This window comes from Leptodactylus fuscus, unplaced genomic scaffold (assembly GCF_031893055.1).
Source record: "Leptodactylus fuscus isolate aLepFus1 unplaced genomic scaffold, aLepFus1.hap2 HAP2_SCAFFOLD_136, whole genome shotgun sequence".
Lineage (NCBI taxonomy): Eukaryota > Metazoa > Chordata > Amphibia > Anura > Leptodactylidae > Leptodactylus > Leptodactylus fuscus.
Genome location: NW_027440158.1, coordinates 240,691 through 266,879, shown reverse-complemented (window position 1 = coordinate 266,879; position 26,189 = coordinate 240,691). Strand labels below are relative to the sequence as shown.

Here is a 26,189-nt window from a genome sequence, read left to right as displayed (position 1 = left end):
AGTATATATATAGTAGTGAGGTACAGTATATATATAGTAGTGAGGTACAGTATATATATATATAGTAGTGAGGTACAGTATATATATAGTAGTGAGGTACAGTATATATAGTAGTGAGGTACAGTATATATAGTAGTGAGGTACAGTATATATATAGTAGTGAGGTACAGTATATATAGTAGTGAGGTACAGTATATATATAGTAGTGAGGTACAGTATATGTAGTAGTGAGGTACAGTATATATATATAGTAGTGAGGTACAGTATATATATAGTAGTGAGGTACAGTATATATATATAGTAGTGAGGTACAGTATATATATAGTAGTGAGGTACAGTATATATAGTAGTGAGGTACAGTATATATATAGTAGTGAGGTACAGTATATGTAGTAGTGAGGTACAGTATATATATATAGTAGTGAGGTACAGTATATATATAGTAGTGAGGTACAGTATATATATATAGTAGTGAGGTACAGTATATATATAGTAGTGAGGTACAGTATATATAGTAGTGAGGTACAGTATATATATAGTAGTGAGGTACAGTATATATGTAGTAGTGAGGTACAGTATATATATAGTAGTGAGGTACAGTATATATATATAGTAGTGAGGTACAGTATATATAGTAGTGAGGTACAGTATATATGTAGTAGTGAGGTACAGTATATATATAGTAGTGAGGTACAGTATATATATATAGTAGTGAGGTACAGTATATATATAGTAGTGAGGTACAGTATATGTAGTAGTGAGGTACAGTATATATATAGTAGTGAGGTACAGTATATATAGTAGTGAGGTACAGTATATATATAGTAGTGAGGTACAGTATATATAGTAGTGAGGTACAGTATATATAGTAGTGATATACTCTTTATTGATGATGATATGTATGTGATACGATCACTTTGTTGGCTTGATAATTCTGGTGAAGAGAAGAGATTTCTTGGCTAATATTGTAAATACAAATGGACGGTTAAATGAAATAAGAGTAGGCGATGATATTTTTGGGTCTCCCCCTTGTCCTGTGGACCCCGCGGTTTCTTCTGCCCCCTTATCCTGCACTGTCAGTGACGCTACATGGACGGCCTATGGGGGAGAGAAGAGAATAAAACTTTAGTTGATGAAGTGAAGGTATAATGAAAAGCCATTAGGTGGTAATACCAGTATACAGTGATATAGCAGCCTCCGCTCCAAGGCTCTATCCAAGACGTCATCCCTAGCCATATATATATATGTTGTACTGCCGCTGACACCCCACAATGCTCAAGTACCCAAATATTCCAGCCTAATGTTACCCCAGCAAGAGCGGCCCCGACTTACTGCAATCTAGGGAACAGCAAACTGATGGGAAGATGAAGGCAGAGCCAATGTAGAGATCTCCAGAAACCTACACCGCTAGTGGTGACCACAACTAATAACACTGCGCGACGCTACACCGTACTGAGATACCTACCAAGGCCAAAAAGCGGAACACTGCGCCGCTACACCGTACTGAGATACCTACCGAGGCTGAACAGCAGAACACTGCGCGCCCCTACATCGTACTGAGATACCTACCGAGGCCGAGCAGCAGAACACTGCGCCGCTACACCGTACTGAGATACCTACCGAGGCCGAGCAGCAGAACACTGCGCGCCGCTACACCGTACTGAGATACCTCCCGAGGCCGAGCAGCAGAACACTGCGCGCCGCTACACCGTACTGAGATACCTACCGAGGCCGAGCAGCAGAACACTGCGCGCCGCTACACCGTACTGAGATACCTACCGAGGCCGAGCAGCAAAACACTGCGCCGCTACACCGTACTGAGATACCTACCGAGGCCAAAAAGCGGAACACTGCGCGCCGCTACACCGTACTGAGATACCTACCAAGACCAAACAGCAGAACACTGCGCCGCTACACCGTACTGAGATACCTACCAAGACCGAACAGGAGAACACTGCGCCGCTACACCGTACTGAGATACCGACCGAGGCCGAGCAGCAGAACACTGCGCCGCTACACCGTACTGAGATACCTACCAAGGCCAAACAGCAGAACACTGCGCCGCTACACCGTACTGAGATGCCTACCAAGGCCGAACAGCAGAACACTGCGCCGCTACACTGTACTGAGATACCTACCAAGGCCGAACAGCAGAACACTGCGCCGCTACACCGTACTGAGATACCTACCAAGGCCGAACAGCAGAACACAGCGCCGCTACACCGTACTGAGATACCTACCAAGACCGAACAGGAGAACACTGCGCCGCTACACCGTACTGAGATACCTACCAAGGCCGAACAGCAGAACACTGCGCCGCTACACCGTACTGAGATACCTACCAAGGCCGAACAGCAGAACACTGCGCCGCTACACCGTACTGACATACCTACCAAGACCGAACAGGAGAACACTGCGCCGCTACACCGTACTGAGATACCTACCAAGGCCGAACAGCAGAACACTGCGCCGCTACACCGTACTGAGATACCTACCAAGGTCGAACAGCAGAACACTGCGCCGCTACACCGTACTGAGATACCTACCAAGGCCGAACAGCAGAACACTGCGCCGCTACACCGTACTGAGATACCTACCAAGGCCAAAAAGCGGAACACTGCGCCGCTACACCGTACTGAGATACCTACGAAGACCAAAAAGCGGAACACTGCGCCACTACACCGTACTGAGATACCTACGAAGGACGAACAGCAAAACACTGCACGGCGCTACACTGTACTGAGATACCTACCAAGGCCGAAAAGCGGAACACTGCGCCGCTACACCGTACTGAGATACCTACCAAGGCCGAACAGCAGAACACTGCGCCGCTACACCGTACTGAGATACCTACCAAGGCCGAACAGCAGAACACTGCGCCGCTACACCGTACTGAGATACCTACCAAGGCCGAACAGCAGAACACTGCGCCGCTACACCGTACTGAGATACCTACCAAGGCCAAAAAACGGAACACTGCGCCGCTACACCGTACTGAGATACCTACCAAGACCAAAAAGCGGAACACTGCGCCACTACACCGTACTGAGATACCTACGAAGGACGAACAGCAAAACACTGCACGGCGCTACACTGTACTGAGATACCTACCAAGGCCGAAAAGCGGAACACTGCGCCGCTACACCGTACTGAGATACCTACCAAGGCCGAACAGCAGAACACTGCGCCGCTACATCGTACTGAGATACCTACCGAGGCCGAACTGCAGCACACTGAGCCGCTACACCGTACTGAGATACCTACCAAGGCCAAACAGCAGAACACTGCGCCGCTACACCGTACTGAGATACCTACCAAGACCAAACAGCAGAACACTGCGCGTCGCTACACCGTACTGAGATACCTACCAAGGCCGAGCAGCAGAACACAGCGCCGCTACACCGTACTGAGATACCTACCGAGGCTGAACAGCAGAACACTGCGCCGCTACACCGTACTGAGATACCTACCAAGGTCAAAAAGCGGAACACTGCGCGCCGCTACACCGTACTGAGATACCTACCAAGGCCGAACAGCAGAACACTGCGCCGCTACACCGTACTGAGATACCTACCAAGGCCGAACAGCAGAACACTGCGCCGCTACACCGTACTGAGATACCTACCAAGGCCGAACAGCAGAACACTGCGCCGCTACACCGTACTGAGATACCTACCAAGGCCGAACAGCAGAACACTGCGCCGCTACACCGTACTGAGATACCTACCAAGGCCGAACAGCAGAACACTGCGCCGCTACACCGTACTGAGATACCTACCAAGGCCAAAAAGCGGAACACTGCGCCGCTACACCGTACTGAGATACCTACCAAGACCAAAAAGCGGAACACTGCGCCACTACACCGTACTGAGATACCTACGAAGGACGAACAGCAAAACACTGCACGGCGCTACACTGTACTGAGATACCTACCAAGGCCGAAAAGCGGAACACTGCGCCGCTACACCGTACTGAGATACCTACCAAGGCCGAACAGCAGAACACTGCGCCGCTACACCGTACTGAGATACCTACCAAGGCCGAACAGCAGAACACTGCGCCGCTACACCGTACTGAGATACCTACCAAGGCCAAAAAGCGGAACACTGCGCCGCTACACCGTACTGAGATACCTACCAAGACCAAAAAGCGGAACACTGCGCCACTACACCGTACTGAGATACCTACGAAGGACGAACAGCAAAACACTGCACGGCGCTACACTGTACTGAGATACCTACCAAGGCCGAAAAGCGGAACACTGCGCCGCTACACCGTACTGAGATACCTACCAAGGCCGAACAGCAGAACACTGCGCCGCTACATCGTACTGAGATACCTACCGAGGCCGAACTGCAGCACACTGAGCCGCTACACCGTACTGAGATACCTACCAAGGCCAAACAGCAGAACACTGCGCCGCTACACCGTACTGAGATACCTACCAAGACCAAACAGCAGAACACTGCGCGTCGCTACACCGTACTGAGATACCTACCAAGGCCGAGCAGCAGAACACAGCGCCGCTACACCGTACTGAGATACCTACCGAGGCTGAACAGCAGAACACTGCGCCGCTACACCGTACTGAGATACCTACCAAGGTCAAAAAGCGGAACACTGCGCGCCGCTACACCGTACTGAGATACCTACCAAGGCCGAACAGCAGAACACTGCGCCGCTACACCGTACTGAGATACCTACCAAGACCAAACAGCAAAACACTGCGCCGCTACACCGTACTGAGATACCTACCAAGGCCAAAAAGCGGAACACTGCGCGCCGCTACACCGTACTGAGATACCTACCAAGACCAAACAGCAGAACACTGCGCCGCTACACCGTACTGAGAAACCTACCAAGGCCGAACAGCAGAACACTGCGCGCCGCTACACCGTACTGAGATACCTACCGAGGCCGAGCAGCAGAACACTGCGCCGCTACACCGTACTGAGATACCTACCAAGGCCAAAAAGCGGAACACTGCGCCGCTACACCGTACTGAGATACCTACCAAGGCCAAACAGCAGAACACTGCGCCGCTACACAGTACTGAGATACCTACCGAGGCCGTACAGCAGAACACTGCGCCGCTACACCGTACTGAGATACCTACCAAGGCCGAACAGCAGAACACTGCGCCGCTACATTGTACTGAGATACCTACCAAGGCTGAACAGCAGAACACTGCGCCGCTACACCGTACTGAGATACCTACCAAGGCCGAACAGCAGAACACTGCGCCGCTACACCGTACTGAGATACCTACCGAGGCCGTACAGCAGAACACTGCGCCGCTACACCGTACTGAGATACCTACCAAGGCCGAACAGCAGAACACTGCGCCGCTACATTGTACTGAGATACCTACCGAGGCCGTACAGCAGAACACTGCGCCGCTACACCGTACTGAGATACCTACCAAGGCTGAACAGCAGAACACTGCGCCGCTACATTGTACTGAGATACCTACCAAGGCTGAACAGCAGAACACTGCGCCGCTACACCGTACTGAGATATCTACCAAGACCAAACAGCAGAACACTGCGCCGCAACACCGTACTGAGATACCTACCAAGGCCGAGCAGCAGAACACTGCGCCGCTACACCGTACTGAGATACCTACCAAGACCAAACAGCAGAACACTGCGCCGCAACACCGTACTGAGATACCTACCAAGGCCGAGCAGCAGAACACTGCGCCGCTACACCGTACTGAGATACCTACCGAGGCCGTACAGCAGAACACTGCGCCGCTACACCGTACTGAGATACCTACCGAGGCCGAGCAGCAGAACACAGCGCCGCTACACCGTACTGAGATACCTACCGAGGCTGAGCAGCAGAACACTGCGCCGCTACACCGTACTGAGATACCTACCGAGGCCGAGCAGCAGAACACTGCGCCGCTACACCGTACTGAGATACCTACCGAGGCCAAACAGCAGAACACTGCGCCGCAACACCGTACTGAGATACCTACCGAGGCCAAACAGCAGAACACTGCGCCGCAACACCGTACTGAGATACCTACCAAGGCCGAGCAGCAGAACACTGCGCCGCAACACCGTACTGAGATACCTACCGAGGCCAAACAGCAGAACACTGCGCCGCAACACCGTACTGAGATACCTACCAAGGCCGAGCAGCAGAACACTGCGCCGCTACACCGTACTGAGATACCTACCGAGGCCGTACAGCAGAACACTGCGCCGCTACACCGTACTGAGATACCTACCGAGGCTGAGCAGCAGAACACTGCGCCGCTACACCGTACTGAGATACCTACCGAGGCCGAGCAGCAGAACACAGCGCCTCCTCGCCCAATACCATGTAAGGGGATCTAGCTTGCGCTTATTACTAGCAGCTCATTACTATTTTACTATTATTATTACAACTAGCACTAATAATGATATAATATAAATACCTGATACTTCGGCTTCTCCTCACTGATATCAGACAGATTGTTGGGGATAACTTTTTCTGTTCCCCGTTTGCTTTTTATTAATTTTTTTTTCAGATCCAGAACGAAGGAGACGGAGATATTTGGAATAGATAATTCTAAGGATCTGTAAGAGAAGAAGAGGCAGAAATGTCTACAAATATCTCTACTTATCATATAAGATAATGTGCATATCCATTACCATTCAGATTAGACTGTCCTGTATTAGCGCCCCCTCCTGCATGACACCTAGAACTACAACAGTCAGACTAAACTTATCTACAAGGATTTCTTATCCTGGGGGATAAATAGATATAAGATAAAGAAATAGATACAGTCCTATGAAAAAGTTTGGGCACCCCTATTAATCTTAATCATTTTTAGTTCTAAATATTTTGGTGTTTGCAGCAGCCATTTCAGTTTGATATATCTAATAACTGATGGACACAGTAATATTTCAGGATTGAAATGAGGTTTATTGTACTAACAGAAAATGTGCAATATGCATTAAACCAAAATTTGACCGGTGCAAAAGTATGGGCACCTCAACAGAAAAGTGACATTAATATTTAGTAGATCCTCCTTTTGCAAAGATAACAGCCTCTAGTCGCTTCCTGTAGCTTTTAATCAGTTCCTGGATCCTGGATGAAGGTATTTTGGACAAACAATTCAAGTTCAGTTAAGTTAGATGGTCGCCGAGCATGGACAGCCCGCTTCAAATCATCCCACAGATGTTCAATGATATTCAGGTCTGGGGACTGGGATGGCCATTCCAGAACATTGTAATTGTTCCTCTGCATGAATGCCTGAGGATTTGGAGCGGTGTTTTGGATCATTGTCTTGCTGAAATATCCATCCCCGGCGTAACTTCAACTTCGTCACTGATTCTTGAACATTATTCTCAAGAATCTGCTGATACTGAGTGGAATCCATGCGACTCTCAACTTTACCAAGATTCCCGATGCCGGCATTGGCCACACAGCCCCAAAGCATGATGGAACCTCCACCAAATCTTACAGTGGGTAGCATGTGTTTTTCTTGGAATGCTGTTTCTTTTTGGACGCCATGCATAACGCCTTTTTTTATAACCAAACAACTCAATTTTTATTTCCAAAATGAAGCTGCCTTGTCCAAATGTGCTTTTTCATACCTCAGGTGACTCTATTTGTGGCGTACGTGCAGAAACGGCTTCTTTCTCATCACTCTCCCATACAGCTTCTATTTGTGCAAAGTGCGCTGTATTGCTGACTGATGCACAGTGACACCATCTGCAGCAAGATGATGCTGCAGCTCTTTGGAGGTGGTCTGTGGATTGTCCTTGACTGTTCTCACCATTCTTCTTCTCTGCCTTTCTGATATTTTTCTTGGCCTGCCACTTCTGGGCTTAACAAGAAATGTCCCTGTGGTCTTCCATTTCCTTACTATGTTCCTCACAGTGGAAACTGACAGGTTAAATCTCTGAGACAGCTTTTTGTATCCTTCCCCTGAACAACTATGTTGAACAATCTTTGTTTTCAGATCATTTGAGAGTTGTTTTGAGTAGCCCATGATGCCACTCTTCAGAGGAGATTCAAATAGGAGATCAACTTGCAATTGGCCACCTTAAATACCTTTTCTTATGATTGGATACATCTGGCTATGAAGGTCAAAGCTCACTGAGGTTACAAAACCAATTTTGTGCTTTAGTAAGTCAGTAAAAAGTAGTTAGGGGAATTCAAATCAATAAAATGATAAGGGTGCCCATACTTTTGCACCGGTCAAATTTTGGTTTAATGCATATTGCGCATTTTCTGTTAGTACAATAAACCTCATTTCAATCCTGAAATATTACTGTGTCCATCAGTTATTAGATATATCAAACTGAAATGGCTGCTGCAAACACCAAAATATTTAGAACTAAAAATGATTAAGATTAATAGGGGTGCCCAAACTTTTCCATAGGACTGTAGATAGATAGATAAATAGATAGATAGATAGATAGATAGATAGATAGATAGGAGATAGATAGATAGATAGATAGATGATAGATAGATAGGAGATAGATAGATAGATAGATAGATAGATAGATAGATAGATAGATAGATAGGAGATAGATAGATAGATAGATAGATAGATAGATAGATAGATAGGAGATAGATAGATAGATAGGAGATAGATAGATAGATAGATAGATAGATAGATAGGAGATAGATAGATAGATAGATGATAGATAGATAGATAGATAGATAGATAGATAGGAGATAGATAGATAGATAGATAGATAGATAGATAGATAGATAGGAGATAGATAGATAGGAGATAGATAGATAGATAGATAGATAGATAGGAGATAGATAGATAGGAGATAGATAGATAGGAGATAGATAGATAGATAGATAGATAGATAGATAGGAGATAGATAGATAGATAGATAGATAGATAGATAGATAGATAGGAGATAGATAGATAGATGATAGATAGATAGATAGATAGATAGATAGGAGATAGATAGATATATGAGATAGATAGATATATGAGATAGATAGATAGATAGATAGATAGATAGATAGATAGATAGATAGATAGATAGGAGATAGATAGATAGATAGATAGGAGATAGATAGATAGATAGATAGGAGATAGATAGATAGATAGATAGATAGATAGATAGATAGATAGATAAATAGATAGATAGATAGGAGATAGATAGATAGATAGATAGATAGATAGGAGATAGATAGATAGATAGATAGATAGATAGATAGATAGATAGGAGATAGATAGATAGATAGATAGATAGATAGGAGATAGATAGATAGATAGATAGATAGATAGATAGATAGATAGATAGATAGGAGATAGATAGATATATGAGATAGATAGATAGATAGATAGATAGATAGATAGATAGATAGATAGATAGGAGATAGATAGGAGATAGATAGATAGATAGATAGATAGATAGATAGATAGGAGATAGATAGATAGATGATAGATAGATAGATAGATAGATAGATAGATAGGAGATAGATAGATATATGAGATAGATAGATATATGAGATAGATAGATAGATAGATAGATAGATAGATAGGAGATAGATAGATAGATAGATAGATAGGAGATAGATAGATAGATAGATAGGAGATAGATAGATAGATAGATAGATAGATAGATAGATAGATAGATAAATAGATAGATAGATAGGAGATAGATAGATAGATAGATAGATAGATAGGAGATAGATAGATAGATAGATAGATAGATAGATAGGAGATAGATAGATAGATAGATAGATAGATAGGAGATAGATAGATAGATAGATAGATAGATAGATAGATAGATAGATAGGAGATAGATAGATATATGAGATAGATAGATAGATAGATAGATAGATAGATAGATAGATAGATAGATAGATAGATAGATAGGAGATAGATAGATAGGAGATAGATAGATAGATAGATAGATAGATAGATAGGAGATAGATAGATAGATAGATAGATAGATAGATAGATAGATAGGAGATAGATAGATAGATAGATAGATAGATAGATAGATAGGAGATAGATAGATAGATAGATAGATAGATAGATAGATAGGAGATAGATAGATAGATAGATAGATAGGAGATAGATAGATAGATAGATAGATAGATAGATAGATAGATAGATAGATAGGAGATAGATAGATAGGAGATAGATAGATAGGAGATAGATAGATAGGAGATAGATAGATAGATAGATAGATAGATAGATAGATAGATAGATAGATAGGAGATAGATAGATAGATAGATAGATAGATAGATAGATAGGAGATAGATAGATAGATAGATAGATAGATAGATAGATAGGAGATAGATAGATAGATAGATAGGAGATAGATAGATAGATAGATAGATAGATAGATAGGAGATAGATAGATAGATAGATAGATAGATAGGAGATAGATAGATAGATAGATAGATAGATAGATAGGAGATAGATAGATAGATAGATAGATAGATAGATGATAGATAGATAGATAGGAGATAGATAGATAGATAGATAGATAGATAGATAGATAGACAGGAGATTGATTAGATATTCTCTAACCTCATTTCCATTGTGTTCTCCCACTTCTGTACAGTTTCCTCATTGAGCTTCTCTTCTATCTCTGACAACTTCCCCTTACTTGGCATTATGTATAAGGCGCTGACATCTCCACTATAGGGTATGGAGACCACGGTGACCTCATCGGTGGAGGTTACATTGTACATTCCTGTTCTGGTCATGTAAGGAACCTTCACACTCGTTGTCTCATTCACATAGAAATCTTCTATAGATTGTCCAACACATCCAGATTCAGATTTTACTATAAAGGAATGAAAAGAACAATAATCTTATTGTAAAAGAGTGGCGGAGTTTGAAATGTGTCCCTATATAGTCAGTGACCGCGCTCCATGTATGTACTGAGTATAAAAAGGAGAGAAACTGCTAAGGTTTCATTGCAACATCATTGCATTACACTACACTATTCCCCAGAACCCCCCACACTGTATTATCTGTGTATTATCTCCTATCTCTCTCTAGTATAACACTACACTATTCCCCAGAACCCCCCACACTGTATTATCTGTGTATTATCTCCTATCTCTCTCTAGTATAACACTACACTAATCCCCAGAACCCCCCACACTGTATTATCTGTGTATTATCTCCTATCTCTCTCTAGTATAACACTACACTATTCCCCAGAACCCCCCACACTGTATTATCTGTGTATTATCTCCTATCTCTCTCTAGTATAACACTACACTAATCCCCAGAACCCCCCACACTGTATTGTCTGTGTATTATCTCCTATCTCTCTCTAGTATAACACTACACTATTCCCCAGAACCCCCCACACTGTATTATCTGTGTATTATCTCCTATCTCTCTCTAGTATAACACTACACTAATCCCCAGAACCCCCCACACTGTATTGTCTGTGTATTATCTCCTATCTCTCTCTAGTATAACACTACACTATTCCCCAGAACCCCCCACACTGTATTATCTGTGTATTATCTCCTATCTCTCTCTAGTATAACACTACACTAATCCCCAGAACCCCCCACACTGTATTATCTGTGTATTATCTCTTATCTCTCTCTAGTATAACACTACACTAATCCCCAGAACCCCCCACACTGTATTGTCTGTGTATTATCTCCTATCTCTCTCTAGTATAACACTACACTAATCTCCAGAACCCCCACACTGTATTATCTGTGTATTATCTCCTATCTCTCTCTAGTATAACACTACACTAATCCCCAGAACCCCCCACACTGTATTATCTGTGTATTATCTCCAATCTCTCTCTAGTATAACACTACACTAATCCCCATAACCCCCCACACTGTATGATCTGTGTATTATCTCCTATCTCTCTCTAGTATAACACTACACTAATCTCCAGAACCCCCACACTGTATTATCTGTGTATTATCTCCTATCTCTCTCAAGTATAACACTACACTAATCCCAGAACCCCCCACACTGTATTATCTGTGTATTATCTCCTATCTCTCACTAGTATAACACTACACTAATCCCCAGAACCCCCCAGACTGTATAATCTGTGTATTATCTCCTATCTCTCTCTAGTATAACACTACACTAATCCCCAGAACCCCCCACACTGTATTATCTGTGTATAGTCTCATATCTCTCTCTAGTATAACACTACACTAATCCCCAGAACCCCCCACACTGTATTATCTGTGTATTATCTCCTATCTCTCTCTAGTATAACACTACACTATAATCCCCAGAACCTCCCACACTGTATTATCTGTGTATTATCTCCTATCTCTCACTAGTATAACACTACACTAATCCCCAGAACCCCCCCACACTGTATTATCTGTGTATTATCTCCTATCTCTCTCTAGTATAACACTACACTAATCCCCAGAACCCCCACACTGTATTATCTGTGTATTATCTCCTATCTCTCTCTAGTATAACACTACACTAATCCCCAGAACCCCCCACACTGTATTATCTGTGTATTATCTCCTATCTCTCTCTAGTATAACACTACACTAATCCCCAGAACCCCCCACACTGTATTATCTCCTATCTCTCTCTAGTATAACACTATACTAATCCCCAGAACCCCCACTCTGTATTATCTGTGTATTATCGCCTATCTCTCTCTAGTATAACACTACACTAATCCCCAGAACCCCCCACACTGTATTATCTGTGTATTATCTCCTATCTCTCTCTAGTATAACACTACACTAATCCCCAGAACCCCCCACACTGTATTATCTGTGTATTATCTCCTATCTCTCTCTAGTATAACACTACACTAATCCCCAGAACCCCCCACACTGTATTATTTGTGTATTATCTCCTATCTCTCTCTAGTATAACACTACACTAATCCCCATAACCCCCCACACTGTATGATCTGTGTATTATCTCCTATCTCTCTCTAGTATAACACTACACTAATCTCCAGAACCCCCACACTGTATTATCTGTGTATTATCTCCTATCTCTCTCTAGTATAACACTACACTAATCTCCAGAACCCCCACACTGTATGATCTGTGTATTATCTCCCATCTCTCTCTAGTATAACACTACACTAATCCCCAGAACCCCCACTCTGTATTATCTGTGTATTATCGCCTATCTCTCTCTAGTACAACACTACACTAATCCCCAGAACCCCCCACACTGTATTATCTGTGTATTATCTCCTATCTCTCTCTAGTATAACACTACACTAATCCCCATAACCCGCCACACTGTATTGTCTGTGTATTATCTCCTATCTCTCTCTTTTATAACACTAAACTAATCTCCAGAACCCCCACACTGTATTATCTGTGTATTATCTCCTATCTCTCTCTAGTATAACACTACACTAATCCCCATAACCCCCCACACTGTATGATCTGTGTATTATCTCCTATCTTTCTCTAGTATAACACTACACTAATCCCCAGAACCCCCACACTGTATTATCTGTGTATTATCTCCTATCTCTCTCTAGTATAACACTACACTAATCTCCAGAACCCCCCACACTGTATTACCTGTGTATTATCTCCTATCCCTCTCTAGTATAACACTAAACTAATCCCCAGAACCTCCCACACTGTATTATCTGTGTATTATCTCCTATCTCTCTCTAGTATAACACTACACTAATCCCCATAACCCCCAACACTGTATGATCTGTGTATTATCTCCTATCTCTCTCTAGTACAACACTACACTAATCCCCAGAACCCCCCACACTGTATTATCTGTGTATTATCTATCTCTCTCTAGTATAACACTACACTAATCCCCAGAACCCCACACTGTATTATCTGTGTATTATCTCCTATCTCTCTCTAGTCCTAACACTACACTAATCCCCAGAACCCCCCACACTGTATTGTCTGTGTATTATCTCCTATCTCTCTCTTTTATAACACTAAACTAATCTCCAGAACCCCCACACTGTATTATCTGTGTATTATCTCCTATCTCTCTCTAGTATAACACTACACTAATCCCCAGAACCCCCCACACTGTATGATCTGTGTATTATCTCCTATCTCTCTCTAGTATAACACTACACTAATCTCCAGAACCCCCACACTGTATTATCTGTGTATTATCTCCTATCTCTCTCTAGTATAACACTACACTAATCTCCAGAACCCCCACACTGTATTATCTGTGTATTATCTCCTATCTCTCTCTAGTATAACACTACACTAATCTCCAGAACCTCCCACACTGTATTATCTGTGTATTATCTCCTATCTCTCTCTAGTATAACACTACACTAATCCCAGAACCCCTCACACTGTATTATCTGTGTATTATCTCCTATCTCTCTCTAGTATAACACTACACTAATCGCAGAACCCCCCACACTGTATTATCTCTGTATTATCTCCTATCTGTCTCTAATATAACACTACACTAATCCCCAGAACCCCCCACACTGTATTATCTGTGTATTATCTCCTATCTCTCTCTAGTCCTAACACTACACTAATCCCCAGATCCCCCCACACTGTATTATCTGTGTATTATCTCCTATCTCTCTCTAGTATAACACTACACTAATCCATGAACCCCCCACACTGTATTATCTGTGTATTATCTCCTATCTCTCTCTAGTATAACACTACACTATAATCCCCAGAACCTCCCACACTGTATTATCTGTGTATTATCTCCTATCTCTCACTAGTATAACACTACACTAATCCCCAGAACCCCCCCACACTGTATTATCTGTGTATTATCTCCTATCTCTCTCTAGTATAACACTACACTAATCCCCAGAACCCCCCACACTGTATTATCTGTGTATTATCTCCTATCTCTCTCTAGTATAACACTACACTAATCCCCAGAACCCCCCACACTGTATTATCTCCTATCTCTCTCTAGTATAACACTACACTAATCCCCAGAACCCCCACTCTGTATTATCTGTGTATTAACTCCTATCTCTCTCTAGTATAACACTACACTATTCCCCAGAACCCCCCACACTGTATTACCTGTGTATTATCTCCTATCTCTCTCTAGTATAACACTACACTATTCCCCAGAACCCCCCACACTGTATTACCTGTGTATTATCTCCTATCCCTCTCTAGTATAACACTACACTAATCCCCAGAACCTCCCACACTGTATTATCTGTGTATTATCTCCTATCTCTCTCTAGTACAACACTACACTAATCCCCAGAACCCCCCACACTGTATTATCTGTGTATTATCTATCTCTCTCTAGTATAACACTACACTAATCCCCAGAACCCCCCACACTGTATTATCTGTGTATTATCTCCTATCTCTCTCTAGTCCTAACACTACACTAATCCCCAGAACCCCCCACACTGTATTGTCTGTGTATTATCTCCTATCTCTCTCTTTTATAACACTAAACTAATCTCCAGAACCCCCACACTGTATTATCTGTGTATTATCTCCTATCTCTCTCTAGTATAACACTACACTAATCCCCAGAACCCCCCACACTGTATGATCTGTGTATTATCTCCTATCTCTCTCTAGTATAACACTACACTAATCTCCAGAACCCCCACACTGTATTATCTGTGTATTATCTCCTATCTCTCTCTAGTATAACACTACACTAATCTCCAGAACCCCCACACTGTATTATCTGTGTATTATCTCCTATCTCTCTCTAGTATAACACTACACTAATCCCCAGAACCCCCCACACTGTATTATCTGTGTATTATCTCCTATCTCTCTCTAGTATAACACTACACTAATCGCAGAACCCCCCACACTGTATTATCTCTGTATTATCTCCTATCTGTCTCTAATATAACACTACACTAATCCCCAGAACCCCCCACACTGTATTATCTGTGTATTATCTCCTATCTCTCTCTAGTCCTAACACTACACTAATCCCCAGATCCCCCCACACTGTATTATCTGTGTATTATCTCCTATCTCTCTCTAGTATAACACTACACTAATCCATGAACCCCCCACACTGTATTATCTGTGTATTATCTCCTATCTCTCTCTAGTATAACACTACACTATAATCCCCAGAACCTCCCACACTGTATTATCTGTGTATTATCTCCTATCTCTCACTAGTATAACACTACACTAATCCCCAGAACCCCCCCCACACTGTATTATCTGTGTATTATCTCCTATCTCTCTCTAGTATAACACTACACTAATCCCCAGAACCCCCCACACTGTATTATCTGTGTATTATCTCCTATCTCTCTCTAGTATAACACTACACTAATCCCCAGAACCCCCCACACTGTATTATCTCCTATCTCTCTCTAGTATAACACTACACTAATCCCCAGAACCCCCCACACTGTATTATCTGTGTATTATCTCCTATCTCTCTCTAGTATAACACTACACTAATCCCAGAACCCCTCACACTGTATTATCTGTGTATTATCTCCCATCTCTCTCTAGTATAACACTACACTAATCCCCAGAACCCCCACTCTGTATTATCTGTGTATTATCGCCTATCTCTCTCTAGTACAACACTACACTAATCCCCAGAACCCCCCACACTGTATTATCTGTGTATTATCTCCTATATCTCTCTAGTATAACACTACACTAATCCCCATAACCCCCCACACTGTATTGTCTGTGTATTATCTCCTATCTCTCTCTTTTATAACACTAAACTAATCTCCAGAACCCCCACACTGTATTATCTGTGTATTATCTCCTATCTCTCTCTAGTATAACACTAAACTAATCCCCATAACCCCCCACACTGTATGATCTGTGTATTATCTCCTATCTCTCTCTAGTATAACACTACACTAATCTCCAGAACCCCCACACTGTATTATCTGTGTATTATCTCCTATCTCTCTCTAGTATAACACTACACTAATCTCCAGAACCCCCACACTGTATTATCTGTGTATTATCTCCTATCTCTCTCTAGTATAACACTACACTAATACCCAGAACTCCCCACACTGTATTATCTGTGTATTATCTCCTATCTCTCTCTAGTATAACACTACACTAATCCCAGAACCCCCCACACTGTATTATCTCTGTATTATCTCCTGTCTCTAATATAACACTACACTAATCCCCAGAACCCCCCACACTGTATTATCTGTGTATTATCTCCTATCTCTCTCTAGTCCTAACACTACACTAATCCCCAGAACCCCCCACACTGTATTATCTGTGTATTATCTCCTATCTCTCTCTAGTCCTAACACTGCACTAATCCATGAACCCCCCACACTGTATTATCTGTGTATTATCTCCTATCTCTCTCTAGTATAACACTACACTAATCCCCATAACCCCCCACACTGTATTGTCTGTGTATTGTCTCCTATCTCTCTCTAGTATAACACTACACTAATCCCCATAACCCCCCACACTGTATGATCTGTGTATTATCTTCTATCTCTCTCTATTATAACACTACACTAATCCCCAGAACCTCCCACACTGTATTATCTGTGTATTATCTCCTATCACTCTCTAGTATAACACTACACTAATCTCCAGAACCCCCACACTGTATTATCTGTGTATTATCTCCTATCTCTCTCTAGTATAACACTACACTAATCCCCAGAACCCCCCACACTGTATTATCTGTGTATTATCTCCTATCTCTCTCTAGTATAACACTACACTAATCTCCAGAACCCCCACACTGTATGATCTGTGTATTATCTCCTATCTCTCTCTAGTATAACACTACAGTAATCCACAGAACCCCCACACTGTATTATCTGTGTATTATCTCCTATCTCTCTCTAGTATAACACTACACTAATCCCCATAACCCCCCACACTGTATTATCTGTGTATTATCTCCTATCTCTCTCTAGTATAACACTACACTAATCCCCAGAACCTCCCACACTGTATTATCTGTGTATTATCTCCTATCTCTCTCTAGTATAACATTACACTAATCCCCAGAACCCCCCAGACTGTATTACCTGTGTATTATCTCCTATCTCTCTCTAGTATAACACTACACTAATCCCCATAACCCCCCACACTGTATTATCTGTGTATTATCTCCTATCACTCTCTAGTATAACACTACACTAATCCCCAGAACCCCCCACACTGTATTATCTGTGTATTATCTCCTATCTATCTCTAGTATAACACTACACTAATCCCCAGAACCCCCCACACTGTATTATCTGTGTATTATCTCCCCTCTCTCTAGTATAACACTACACTAATCCCCAGAACCCCCCACACTGTATTATCTGTGTATTATCTCCTATCTCTCTCTAGTATAACACTACACTAATCCCCAGAACCCCCCACACTGTATTATCTGTGTATTATCTCCTATCACTCTCTAGTATAACACTACACTAATCCCCATAACCCCCCCACACTGTATTATCTGTGTATTATCTCCTATCACTCTCTAGTATAACACTACACTAATCCCCAGACCCCCCACACTGTATTATCTGTGTATTATCTCCTATCTCTCTCTAGTATAACACTACACTAATCCCCATAACCCCCCACACTGTATTATCTGTGTATTATCTCCTATCTCTCTCTAGTATAACACTACACTAATCCCCAGAACCTCCCACACTGTATTATCTGTGTATTATCTCCTATCTCTCTCTACTATAACACTACACTAATCCCCAGAACCCCCCACACTGTATTATCTGTGTATTATCTCCTATCTCTCTCTAGTATAACACTACACTAATCCCCAGAACCCCCCACACTGTATTATCTGTGTATTATCTCCTATCACTCTCTAGTATAACACTACACTAATCTCCAGAACCCCCACACTGTATTATCTGTGTATTATCTCCTATCTCTCTCTAGTATAACACTACACTAATCCCCAGAACCCCCCACACTGTATGATCTGTGTATTATCTCCTATCTCTCTCTAGTATAACACTACAGTAATCCTCAGAACCCCCACACTGTATTATCTGTGTATTATCTCCTATCTCTCTCTAGTATAACACTACACTAATCCCCATAACCCCCCACACTGTATTATCTGTGTATTATCTCCTATCTCTCTCTAGTATAACACTACACTAATCCCCAGAACCTCCCACACTGTATTATCTGTGTATAATCTCCTATCACTCTCTAGTATAACACTACACTAATCTCCAGAACCCCCACACTGTATTATCTGTGTATTATCTCCTATCTCTCTCTAGTATAACACTACACTAATCCCCAGAACCTCCCACACTGTATTATCTGTGTATTATCTCCTATCTCTCTCTAGTATAACACTACACTAATCCCAGAACCCCTCACACTGTATTATCTGTGTATTATCTCCTATCTCTCTCTAGTATAACACTACACTAATCCCAGAACCCCCACACTGTATTATCTGTGTATTATCTCCTATCTCTCTCTAGTATAACACTACACTGATCCCCAGAACCCCCCACACTGTATTATCTGTGTATTATCTCCTATCTCTCTCTAGTATAACATTACACTAATCCCCAGAACCCCCCAGACTGTATTACCTGTGTATTATCTCCTATCTCTCTCTAGTATAACACTACACTAATCCCCAGACCCCCCACACTGTATTACCTGTGTATTATCTCCTATCTCTCTCTAGTATAACACTACACTAATCCCCAGAACCCCCCACACTGTATTATCTGTGTATTATCTCCTATCTCTCTCTAGTATAACACTACACTAATCCCCAGACCCCCCACACTGTATTATCTGTGTATTATCTCCTATCTCTCTCTAGTATAACACTACACTAATCCCCAGAACCCCCCACACTGTATTATCTGTGTATTATCTCCTATCTCTCTCTAGTATAACACTACACTAATCCCCAGAACCTCCCACACTGTATTATCTGTGTATTATCTCCTATCCCTCTCTAGTATAACACTACACTAATCCCCAGAACCCCCCACACTGTATTATCTGTGTATTATCTCCTATCTCTCTCTAGTATAACACTACACTAATCCCCAGACCCCCCACACTGTATTATCTGTGTATTATCTCCTATCTCTCTCTAGTATAACATTACACTAATCCCCAGAACCCCCCAGACTGTATTACCTGTGTATTATCTCCTATCTCTCTCTAGTATAACACTACACTAATCCCCATAACCCCCCACACTGTATTATCTGTGTATTATCTCCTATCACTCTCTAGTATAACACTACACTAATCCCCAGACCCCCCACACTGTATTATCTGTGTATTATCTCCTATCTCTCTCTAGTATAACACTACACTAATCCCCAGAACCCCACACACTGTATGATCTGTGTATTATCTCCTATCTCTCTCTAGTATAACACTACAGTAATCCTCAGACCCCCCACACTGTATTATCTGTGTATTATCTCCTATCTCTCTCTAGTATAACACTACACTAATCCCCAGAACCCCCCACACTGTATGATCTGTGTATTATCTCCTTTCTCTCTCTAGTATAACACTACAGTAATCCTCAGAACCCCCACACTGTATTATCTGTGTATTATCTCCTATCTCTCTCTAGTATAACACTACACTAATCCCCATAACCCCCCACACTGTATTATCTGTGTATTATCTCCTATCTCTCTCTAGTATAACACTACACTAATCCCCAGAACCTCCCACACTGTATTATCTGTGTATAATCTCCTATCACTCTCTAGTATAACACTACACTAATCTCCAGAACCCCCACACTGTATTATCTGTGTATTATCTCCTATCTCTCTCTAGTATAACACTACACTAATCCCCAGAACCTCCCACACTGTATTATCTGTGTATTATCTCCTATCTCTCTCTAGTATAACACTACACTAATCCCAGAACCCCTCACACTGTATTATCTGTGTATTATCTCCTATCTCTCTCTAGTATAACACTACACTAATCCCCAGAACCCCCCACACTGTATTATCTGTGTATTATCTCCTATCTCTCTCTAGTATAACACTACACTGATCCCCAGAACCCCCCACACTGTATTATCTGTGTATTATCTCCTATCTCTCTCTAGTATAACATTACACTAATCCCCAGAACCCCCCAGACTGTATTACCTGTGTATTATCTCCTATCTCTCTCTAGTATAACACTACACTAATCCCCAGACCCCCCACACTGTATTACCTGTGTATTATCTCCTATCTCTCTCTAGTATAACACTACACTAATCCCCAGAACCCCCCACACTGTATGATCTGTGTATTATCTCCTATCTCTCTCTAGTATAACACTACACTAATCCCCAGAACCCCCCACACTGTATTACCTGTGTATTATCTCCTATCCCTCTCTAGTATAACACTACACTAATCCCCAGAACCCCCCACACTGTATTATCTGTGTATTATCTCCTATCTCTCTCTAGTATAACACTACACTAATCCCAGAACCCCTCACACTGTATTATCTGTGTATTATCTCCTATCTCTCTCTAGTATAACACTACACTAATCCCCAGAACCCCCCACACTGTATTATCTGTGTATTATCTCCTATCTCTCTCTAGTATAACACTACACTGATCCCCAGAACCCCCCACACTGTATTATCTGTGTATTATCTCCTATCTCTCTCTAGTATAACATTACACTAATCCCCAGAACCCCCCAGACTGTATTACCTGTGTATTATCTCCTATCTCTCTCTAGTATAACACTACACTAATCCCCAGACCCCCCACACTGTATTACCTGTGTATTATCTCCTATCTCTCTCTAGTATAACACTACACTAATCCCCAGAACCCCCCACACTGTATTATCTGTGTATTATCTCCTATCTCTCTCTAGTATAACACTACACTAATCCCCAGACCCCCCACACTGTATTACCTGTGTATTATCTCCTATCTCTCTCTAGTATAACACTACACTAATCCCCAGAACCCCCACACTGTATTATCTGTGTATTATCTCCTATCTCTCTCTAGTATAACACTACACTAATCCCCAGAATCCCCCACACTGTATTACCTGTGTATTATCTCCTATCCCTCTCTAGTATAACACCACACTACTTGTTCATCTCAGTGTTTCCCTCTGATATGTCTTATCTCTTCTGGTGGTGTCTCGGGGTGATACTTGGGGTGGATGTGGCCCCTGTATGTATTAACCCTGTGGTGGACTATGTGTTATAAAGTAATGGATTACCTTGGAAATCAATGTAATTGATAAGGATTACGATGGTGTCCTCGTCTATACTGTGCAATGTCTCAGAGATCTTGCCCTGGGTCTTCTTCTCCATGTAGCTGTTTATCTTATTCTTTACGTCGTCTTTGTTGGTGAAGTCAGTGGAGATCACCTCGGCCTTGTAGAATTTCTTGGCGTCATCTAGAAATGTCTGAGATATGTTGTGGTGCTTGGAGATGAATAGAACGTTCCCAGTGCTGAGCTGCGGCTCTCTGCCCCCAGGATTGTGGAAACCTTCATGAATTTCCTGGTTTGAGGTCGTTCCACGTCCTTCCAGGATTTTTGAGCAGTTGTGACCTTTATGACCAAGGGACAGTAATCCAAGTGCAGCAGATATACTGAAAGGGGAGATAACAATGTTCTCGGAGGGGTGAGCTAAAGCCGTCTGCCAATACAGGTCAAAGGAACCTCCGGGAATGTATTGACACATCTTATGGCCGGGCAATGGCTCCTTGGGCTGCTGGTCCTTACCATGGTCTTCTCCTTCCTTGACATGATCTTCTTCAAGGTTAGCAAAGCCCATTGTGAAAAGTAGAGCCACAGCCAAAAACACAAAGCCCGTCATGTCTGTGAAATAGAAAGAAGACAATGTGACTCCAAGTATTACTGACTACAAGGAACAATGATGGGTCCAAACACTATGAAGTAGGACCTGGGAATAATCTCATAGATATGGCCGGGGGAGAATGGAGACATTTATCTCTCCCTGACCCCCCTGATTAAGCTTCTTGTCTCCGGAGACATATCAGGATGTGAAGATTGAGGTTCAACCCACTGGTCAGAGGAACGTATTAAGAATGCATGAAAACCCATCTAGGGGGCACTACTCACCATAAAGTGCGGATGACAGTGGGCCAAGGCCACAGATTATAACATGGCCCAGAATCCTATGGGAAGAGACGAAACATAAAGACAAACATGGCGGCTCTCAAAGTCCTCTATTGTGTGGATGTAATACTGTGTGGGGACATATAAAGTACGGGTGATTGTAGGAGCATTATACTGTGTGGGGACATATAAAGTACGGGTGACTGTAGGAGGATTATACTGTGTGGGTATATATAGTGTACGGGTGACTGTAGGAGCATTATACTGTGTGGGGACATATAAAGTACGGGTGACTGTAGGAGGATTATACTGTGTGGGTATATATAGTGTACGGGTGACTGTAGGAGCATTATACTGTGTGGGGACATATAGTGTACGGGTGACTGTAGGTACATTATACTGTGTGGGGACATATAGTGTACGGGTGACTGTAGGAGCATTATATTGTGTGGGGACATATAGTGTATGGGTGACTGTAGGTACATTATACTGTGTGGGGACATATAGAGTACGGGTGACTGTAGGAGCATTATACTGTGTGGGGACATATAAAGTACAGGTGACTGTAGCAGCATTATACTGTGTGGGGACATATAAAGTACGGGTGACTGTAGCAGCATTATACTGTGTGGGGACATATAAAGTACGGGTGACTGTAGGAGCATTATACTGTGTGGGGACATATAGTGTACGGGTGACTGTAGGTACATTATACTGTGTGGGGACATATAGTGTACGGGTGACTGTAGGAGCATTATACTGTGTGGGGACATATAGTGTATGGGTGACTGTAGGTACATTATATTGTATGGGGACATATAGTGTACGGGTGACTGTAGGTAAATTATACTGTGTGGGGACATATAATGTACGGGTGACTGTAGGAGCATTATACTGTGTGGGGACATATAGTGTACAGGTGACTGTAGGAGCATTATACTGTATGGGGACATATAGTGTACGGGTGACTGTAGGTACATTATACTGTGTGGACATATAGTGTACGGGTGACTGTAGGAGCATTATACTGTGTGGGGACATATAGAGTACGGGTGACTATAGGAGGATTATACTGTGTGGGGACATATAGTGTACAGGTGACTGTAGGAGCATTATATTGTGTGGGGACATATAGTGTACGGGTGACTGTAGGTACATTATACTGTGTGGGGACATATAGAGTACAGGTGACTGTAGGAGCATTATACTGTGTGGGTACATATAGAGTACGGGTGACTGTAGGTACATTATACTGTGTGGGGACATATAGAGTACAGGTGACTGTAGGTACATTATACTGTGTGGGGACATATAATGTACGGGCGACTGTAGCAGCATTATACTGTGTGGGGACATATAGTGTACAGGTGACTGTAGGAGCATTATATTGTGTGGGGACATATAGTGTACGGGTGACTGTAGGTACATTATATTGTGTGGGGACATATAAAGTACGGGTGACTGTAGGAGCATTATACTGTGTGGGGACATATAGTGTACAGGTGACTGTAGGAGCATTATATTGTGTGGGGACATATAGTGTACGGGTGACTGTAGGTACATTATATTGTGTGGGGACATATAGTGTACGGGTGACTGTAGGTACATTATACTGTGTGGGGACATATAGAGTACGGGTGACTATAGGAGGATTATACTGTGTGGGGACATATAGTGTACAGGTGACTGTAGGAGCATTATATTGTGTGGGGACATATAGTGTACGGGTGACTGTAGGTACATTATACTGTGTGGGGACATATAGTGTACGGGTGACTGTAGGTACATTATACTGTGTGGGGACATATAGAGTACAGGTGACTGTAGGTATATTATACTGTGTGGGGACATATAATGTACGGGCGACTGTAGCAGCATTATACTGTGTGGGGACGTATAGTGTACAGGTGACTGTAGGTACATTATATTGTGTGGGGACATATAAAGTACGGGTGACTGTAGGAGCATTATACTGTGTGGGGACATATAGTGTACAGGTGACTGTAGGAGCATTATATTGTGTGGGGACATATAGTGTACGGGTGACTGTAGGAGCATTATACTATGTGGGGACATATAGAGTACGGGTGACTATAGGAGCATTATACTGTGTGGGGACATATAGTGTACAGGTGACTGTAGGAGCATTATACTGTATGGGGACATATAGAGTACGGGTGACTATAGGAGGATTATACTGTGTGGGGACATATAGTGTACAGGTGACTGTAGGAGCATTATACTGTGTGGGGACATATAGTGTACGGGCGACTGTAGCAGCATTATACTGTGTGGGGACATATAGTGTACAGGTGACTGTAGGAGCATTATATTGTGTGGGGACATATAGTGTACGGGTGACTGTAGGTACATTATATTGTGTGGGGACATATAAAGTACGGGTGACTGTAGGAGCATTATACTGTGTGGGGACATATAGTGTACAGGTGACTGTAGGTACATTATATTGTGTGGGGACATATAGTGTACGGGTGACTGTAGGTACATTATATTGTGTGGGGACATATAGTGTACGGGTGACTGTAGGTACATTATACTGTGTGGGGACATATAGAGTACAGGTGACTGAAGGTACATTATACTGTGTGGGGACATATAATGTACGAGCGACTGTAGCAGCATTATACTGTGTGGGGACATATAGTGTACAGGTGACTGTAGGAGCATTATATTGTGTGGGGACATATAGTGTACGGGTGACTGTAGCAGCATTATACTGTGTGGGGACATATAGTGTACAGGTGACTGTAGGAGCATTATATTGTGTGGGGACATATAGTGTACGGGTGACTGTAGGTACATTATACTGTGTGGGGACATATAGTGTACGGGTGACTGTAGGTACATTATACTGTGTGGGGACATATGGAGTACGGGTGACTATAGGAGGATTATACTGTGTGGGGACATATAGTGTACGCGTGACTGTAGGTACATTATATTGTGTGGGGACATATAGTGTACGGGTGACTGTAGGTACATTATACTGTGTGGGGACATATAGTGTACGGGTGACGGTAGGTACATTATACTGTGTGGGGACATATAGAGTACAGGTGACTGTAGGTACATTATACTGTGTGGGGACATATAATGTACGGGCGACTGTAGCAGCATTATACTGTGTGGGGACATATAGTGTACGGGTGACTGTAGGTACAGTATAT

The 26,189-nt window shown here is 42.6% G+C and overlaps 1 protein-coding gene across 1 annotated transcript; it reads right to left on the bottom strand.

Annotated features, from left to right (window-relative positions):
* Positions 1 to 912: 912 nt before the first annotated feature.
* Positions 913 to 22,738, bottom strand: LOC142187203 (alpha-1-antiproteinase-like). The gene is made up of 4 exons (XM_075261456.1): positions 22,135 to 22,738; positions 10,515 to 10,773; positions 6,428 to 6,569; positions 913 to 1,098 (listed from the first exon to the last, which is right to left on the bottom strand). The coding sequence occupies exons 1-4, from the start codon at positions 22,736 to 22,738 to the stop codon at positions 913 to 915; spliced, it is 1,191 nt and encodes a 396-aa protein (XP_075117557.1).
* Positions 22,739 to 26,189: the final 3,451 nt, after the last annotated feature.